A 6,914-nucleotide genomic window follows, 5' to 3' on the forward strand; every position below is an offset into this window, starting at 1 on the left:
TTGTTGTTTTTGAGACAGAGTCTCACTCCGTCATCCCAGTTGGAGTGCAGTAGTGTCCCCATAGCTCACTGCAACCTCAAACTTCTGAGGCTCAAGCAATACTCTTGTCTCAGCCTCCCAAGTAACTGGGACTACAAGTGTGCACAACCATGCCTGGCTAATTTTTTCATTTTTAGTAGAGATGGGGTCTTGCTCTTGCTCAAGCTGGTCTCGAACTCCTGAGCTCAAGCAATCCTCCTGCCTCGGCCTCCCAGAGTGCTAGGATTACAGGTGTGAGCCACCACACCCAGTCCCTTTCTTCATCTTAGAACGATGCCAGTCGTTAGGGCTCACCTTAATCCCGTGTGATCCCATCTCAACCCTTAACTAATTATTTCTGCAAAGAGCCTATTTCCAATTAAGGTCACATTATGAGTGGACATGAATCTTTGGGGGACAACCCAACCACACATGGCATTCTACTTTTCAGCAGAATTATTTATCTCAAGGTTCCATTTCTGTGTGTTCACAAAGAACAGTCACGTTCACACATACACACACACACGCACACACACACACACACACTCCTACATGTCCTTCCCAGCTCTCACGCCGGAGAGGCGTATTCAGGCAGGGGGAAGGGACAGGGAGCTCCTGGAGATGTGGATGGAATGCCTCCCTCCCCGGGGGCCCCTGCCACAGGTCTCTATTGGTTTCTGAAAGGCTCGCTCCGCTCTGTGGGGGCTTCTGTCCGGCACATCAGAAATGACTGGTGAATCTCAATAGCTTATCAAGCAGCGTCCTTAGTTTCAGGGTGTTTGGTTGGGCAGTGTTGTCGCCATTTTTCAAAGATCTGAGGAGGGCTCCACAAAGTCCCTTTGTGTCCAAGTCCTTCCCCAGCCAAGTTTCACGACTGAGACTTTTCAGGGCTGGGAAGAGGTTTGGTGAGCTTTACTCTCAGAAATTAGAGAGAGGAAGCAGGGGGGTCAGGGTCCAGAGCCAGGGGCAGAGAATGCCACAGTCGGGACTTCGCAGGATTTCTTTCTTGTTGCTAGTCTTCCCTGGCAGCTTTCCCCTTTTTAAAAAAAATGGGTCTGAGTGCTTACTTTGGAGCAGAAAAGCAAAAGGCAGCCGAGGAAGCCAGGTTCCATCACAAGGGCCAGAGAGGGGGGAGGGGAGGAGGGCAGGCAGAGCCATAGGGATCGTGGCAGAGAGGAAGGAGGTCAGGGTTAGCTAGTCTTGTCTGGAAAAGGGCTTTGAGGCATACAGATAGGCAGATACGTCCATCCAATATTACGGCTGCAGCTGTAGAGCATTAGTCAGTATTCTTGGTCATGAGTGATAGAACCAACCCCATCTCAAACTGGCTCAAGGAACCACGAGGGAAGTTCTGATCATGTAACTGAAACCTTCAGGCATGGCTGATCTAGGTGCTCACATGGTATCTCCATGCACTCCTATCTCCTAGTTCTGCTTCCCTCCTATTGGCTTCCTGCTAAGGAATGTGCTTCTCAAGGGGTGGGAAACATTGCCACTGGCTACTTGGTCACCCAGGTGAAGATGGGTATGTGGTAGATTGTGTCATGGGCCCCAAATCTTCTCTGCTTCCTGATTTGTACTCTTTGCCATGATCTTTGCAATGCTTGGCCACATGACTTGCTTGAGCCACAAGAATGAAGTGAGAGGGGGTAGTTCCAAGCTGAAGCTTCATGAAGCTTCTCTGTTTCTGCTGCCACTCCCATGAGAAAGACATGCCCAGACTGGCCTGCTGTTCCAGGAAGAGGATGAGAGACACATCAGGCAGAGGTGAGTTACTCCAGCCAAGGCAAACCTGGATCAGCCGACCCCTAGATGCATGACCTAGCCCAGGCAACACTGGAGAGCTGAGCCCTGCACACACGTGAGAAATCAACATCGCGGATGCCACTGAGATGTTAACATCTATCACACCTTTCTCAGCCGTTTCAGCAGAAGCTCCAAGTCACCTGCCCAAATCCAAGCCAGTCCCTACCATTCGTTGTGCCTCTCAAATGACATGGGTTAAAATCAGAGAGGGTTGGCTTCCCAAAGGAAAACTGAGGTTCTGTTACCAGAAGACAGAGAAGATGGTCAGGCATTCACTACAAAATACTCCTCTGGCTTCAACTTGGGAATTGGAGGTTTTCAGAAGACACTTATACTATAATAAATTCAAGAGATGAAACTTCCAGACCCCGATAGGAAGCTCACCAGTTTGACCAGACCCTCCGCTGGGAGAGCCGATGCATTCAAGCAGGTCTTAGCAGCATTAGAATCATTCTCTGTGTGATGAGAAGTGTGACAAGGATCTAACCTGGTGCTCAGGCCTCAAAGGGCCCATTTTCAGTTCTATCTCTGGTTTCCTTGCAGAATCCTGCTGAGTCTCTTAGCATGTCTCCACTCAAGGATTTTCTGCACAAATAAAAAACACTATTAGGCAATAAAATGAAACAGTCCTAACTTATTGGTCATATTCGTAACCCCATCAGTAAATATTTAGCATAGGCTATTTACTGCATATATCTGAATATAAGCTGAGATTTTTTTTTTTCTCCCCAAAGTTATCCTCCAGGAAAAAGAGAATTGCCTTGTTTTTGAAACCTTCAACATCTCTCACATTTTGAAGTGCTCTCTCATTTACTTAGTTGGATCAATCTTTGTATACTTTTACTGTCTGGGGAAACTTATCTGAAAAGGCTGCAAATCCATATTGGTCTGGGCTGCTTAGAGAGGTGACCTCACAGAATTAGCATTACTTGAAAGAGAAAGAGAGAATATAGATTCTATAACTATTTCCGGTTGTATGATTTCACAAATTCAATTGCAAAGTTTTTAAACAAGTCTTTGGAAGATCACACATTTGTATGTATAAAACAGATTGTTAAATAAAAGTGCTAATGTTCATGTGAGCGGGTAGTTAGTTAGGTCTTGAGATAAGATTTCCAAAAGTATCATCATCATCATGGGTCCAGAAAATCCCTTATCTCAAAAGACATAGAAGTCCAGGTAATATATACTGGAAACTTGTGTTGGACACAACAAAGACGCAGATGCTACAGGCACAGGTGGAGAATTTGAGTGAAACCATTGCATGAAGTGTGAAAGAAAAACAACAATGTTTCTACATTAAAATACCATAGCACTAAATACAGGACGTTAAATATGTATGTGCACTGTCAATTCTCTAAACAATGTAAGGAGACGTTTGACTGTTTCATCTATTAATACAACCGTACATTGTGTGCCTTGAGTACTGCAGCTATACGATGTCTTGAAATTGAGAAGGTTGATTCTTCCCACTTTATTATTCTTTTTCAAAAATTATTGTTCTAGTTCTGTTATTATTCTAGTTCCCTTCCCTTTCCATATAAATCAAGTTTCAGAATAATATTGTCTAAATCTACAAAAAAATCTGGCTGGGATTTTGATAGAGATTGTACTAAATCTTTATATGCATTAAACCTGGGGAGAAGTGACATCTTTACTGTGTTGGGTCTTCCAAGTCATGAACACATTTTGCCTCTACATTTACTTAGTTTCTCTTTGATTTTTCTTTATCAGCATTTTGCAGTTTTCAGCATACAAGTCCCGTTCATGTTTTATTAGATTTACGTCTATTTCATTTATTTGAATAATTGTAAATGGCATTCTATTTTTAATTTTAGTATCCACATGGTCATATCTAGTATACAGAAATCCAACTGATTTTCGTATGTTTATCTCATATCCTGCAACCTTGCTGAATTCGGTTAAACTGAAAGTTTTTGTTTGTTTGTTTTTCTGGTAGAGTCTTCGGGATTTTTTGTGTAGACAACCATGTCGTCTACAAATAGGGACAATTTTCTTTCTTTCTTTCTGATGTATAATTGTCAATGGGTATGCAAGTATGATGTGCAACTATAACCGTTGTCCAAAAGTTAGAAATCATGTTGCGATTGTAACTTTGAAAAACAGAGTGTCGTTCCATCAAGTGCAGCTGCTGCAGCTATTTCAGCTGTTTGTCAGCTGCTGGTGGTGGTGGACTTACAATACTATCAAATGTTTGTTCCAGAGTCATCTCATCTTCTGGTAATATTCTTATGAAAGGAGGGTGCTTCAGGAGCGGAGGGCGAGGTGGATATAGGTCCAACAAGTGACCTGCGAGCCCCACCGCTAGGGGACGCTTAGCAGCAGCCCCGGGTGGGCGGGGACTCCGTTTCGGGGCGTGGTCTCCTCAGCGGCAACCCCCCAGCTCCTCCAAGTCGCGCGGGGGCGCTGTGGGTCCTTGTGGCTCGCGGCGGCGCTCTTCCTCAGCCTTCCTTGGTTCGGACCGAGGCTTTCGGGAAGGCGGCGGGAAGATGGCGTCCCCCAGGGACCGGCTGGAAGCCGTGGAGGCAGAGGAGAGTGCGAGTCGCCGGGGGAGCTCGGGAGTGGAAGTGGTGTTTCCCTCGGATCCTGCTTTCTCCGCCCCGCTGTGCCCTCACGGTGGGTCGGCGTCTGGGCTAAGCCTGCCGGTCGGGCGCCAGGGGCGTGAGTTGGCCTGGAGGTGCCGAGGTCTTTTTAGAGCTCCAGTATTTTTATCTGCATTTTTCCCTCACCATGTGTGATGCCTAGAAAATGCTCCTCCCTCTTGTGGATGTTGTGTTTTTCATCCTACTTGAGAAACGTTCAGAGCACATCCCCACAGTTGTGGTTTTGGCTTCAGGGCTTTTACATATTTTGGGGTTGGGGGAGGTAGGCAAAGGGAAGGATGCCTTGAATAATTCTGGTTGACAAATGCTTAGGGATTTCATTTGTTGATTTGCTGTCTTTTCAATTAAAAAAAGTTAGGTAGAACGATAGAATGAGTTCTTGCATGCAAGCCAGACCCGGTTTTTCTCTAACTCGCAGAGTGTCCAACTTTAAAAACTCAAGTTTTCACTGAAAGAATAACCGTGCAAGAGATGGCAAAGTATTCGATTCTCTGGGCCCCCTTCTTTAGTCCCAGGTTTGTAACATTCACTACTCAGACAGCATCTATATTGACCATAGCATTTTATTTTTGGAGAGACCAGTTTTCAAAAATTGTTTCCAAGTAGTTAGTGCCTTAATGTTGTGACTGAAAGAAAAGAAACATTTATTAAACAGTGGTGGATTTAATTATAATAAATTATGCATAAAACCAAAACAAGTTTTATTTAAGGGCAGTGAAAACTAGGAACTTGATGTAGATGACTATCATTTGACATGTTTTTTCCTTTTCTGGAACTAGGGCCCACTCTTCTGTTTGTGAAGGTGAGCCAAGGGAAAGAAGAAACCCGGAGGTTTTATGCCTGCTCAGCCTGTAGAGATAGAAAAGACTGTAATTTTTTTCAATGGGAAGATGAAAAGGTACATCAACTTTTTGGATATTTATTTTTTATATATGTGACAATTTTACTGACAATGTCTAAACCAACAAAAATATGTAGTTTGTACATTATATGAGATAAATCTCTTCAGAGAGTTGGAGATTCCCTGTTTTTTGGTTCAGAAGACTGGAGTTCCTACTTACTTTGAACTTGCTCTGATTACTGATGTCTTTTTTTCTTTTTTTTTTTTTTTGCCTTGGGCTAGAGTGCCGTGGAGTCAGCCTAGCTCACAGCAACCTCAAACTCCTGGGCTCAAGCAATCCTCCTGCCTCAGCCTCCCAGGTAGCTGGGACTACAGGCATGTGCCACCATGCCCAGCTAATTTTTTGTATTTTTAGTTGTCAGGCTAATTTCTTTCTATTTTTAGTAGCGACGGGATCTCACTTTTGCTCAGGCTGGTCTCGAACTCCTGAGCTCAAGCAGTCCTCCCGCCTCAGCCTCCCAGAGTGCTAGGATTACAGGCGAGATTACTTATGTCTTAAAACTACTGTCTAGAAGACTTAGTTTCCCTTCAGAATGCTCTGAGGTGTTAGCATGGGATGGCTGATCATCCTTGTATTAGTGAGCTCTGGCGGCTGTAACAACAGTGCCATAGACTGGGTGGCTTAAACGACAAGCATTTGTTTCTCACATTTCTGAAGGCCGGGATGTCCAAGATCAAAGTGTTGGCAGATCCAGTGTCTAGTGAAGGCTGTCTTCCTGGTTTCAGAGGGCTGTCTTTTCATTATATTCTTACTCTTTCTTATAAGGACACTGATCTTACTCATGAGGGCTCTATCCTCCGGACCTAATTACCTTCCAACGGCCCCTTCTCTAAATACCATCACACTGGGGTTAAGGCTTCAACATATGAATTTTGGGGGATACAAACATTCAGTCCATAGCACTCTTGTTTGCAAATATAAATTTCTCACTAAAGAGTCTAGGTCATAATCATTCCAGGAAATGTCAAAAAAACCCCATTTTTTTTGAACATTTGCATTGAACATCTTTTATACAGCTATTGGGTGACTAATGAAGGCACTTGAGAGATACAGCTGTGAAGTTGGTATCCTCTTGAACTCAGGTCAAGTTAAAATTTCTGAAAGCTTTGACGAGAATTTTCACCTTTGTTAGGTTTGTTGTGAAACTGGTCTCTTCAGCAGTCCTGTTAAGATCATCATATGTGAGTTAATCTCTCAGTGTTTTTAATATGTTGAATATTGCTTCAAACTGCTCTAGAATGTTTTTAGTTTTTTGTGTTTTGTTTATTTTCCCCAGAAATGAATGCTAGTTGAATTGATTGAATTTCTGACTTTTTGATGTCAGAAAGTGATACTAGTTTTTCTAGGATGATAGCAAGTTTCACAGTTTATTAAATGGGTTTTGTAATCTTTCAGTTGTCAGAAGCTAGACTTGCTGCCCGAGAAGCTCATAACCGAAGATGTCAGCCTCCCCTGTCCCGAAGGCAGTGTGTGGAAAGGTACTGATGCAGGGTCATTTTTCTTTATTATTTTAGCTGTAGTGTTTCTTTATTTGTTATTATTTTTTTCCTGAGACTTTTAAGTT

General features: G+C 43.5%; 1 protein-coding gene across 1 annotated transcript in view; it reads left to right on the plus strand.

The window, feature by feature from the left end:
- The first annotated feature begins 4,314 nt into the window (after positions 1-4,314).
- The window catches only part of ZCCHC4 (zinc finger, CCHC domain containing 4), a 47,337-nt gene continuing 44,737 nt past the window's right edge, over positions 4,315-6,914 (plus strand). Inside the window, exons 1-3 of the mRNA XM_012664195.1 lie at positions 4,315-4,461; positions 5,228-5,346; positions 6,746-6,828. Of these exons, the coding sequence (XP_012519649.1) occupies positions 4,335-4,461; positions 5,228-5,346; positions 6,746-6,828 (329 nt within the window). The 5' untranslated portion in view covers positions 4,315-4,334. The remainder of the gene's footprint in view (positions 4,462-5,227; positions 5,347-6,745; positions 6,829-6,914) is intronic.

Source organism: Propithecus coquereli, unplaced genomic scaffold (genome assembly GCF_000956105.1).
Source record: "Propithecus coquereli isolate 6110/MARCELLA unplaced genomic scaffold, Pcoq_1.0 Scaffold87, whole genome shotgun sequence".
Classification (NCBI taxonomy): Eukaryota; Metazoa; Chordata; class Mammalia; order Primates; family Indriidae; genus Propithecus; species Propithecus coquereli.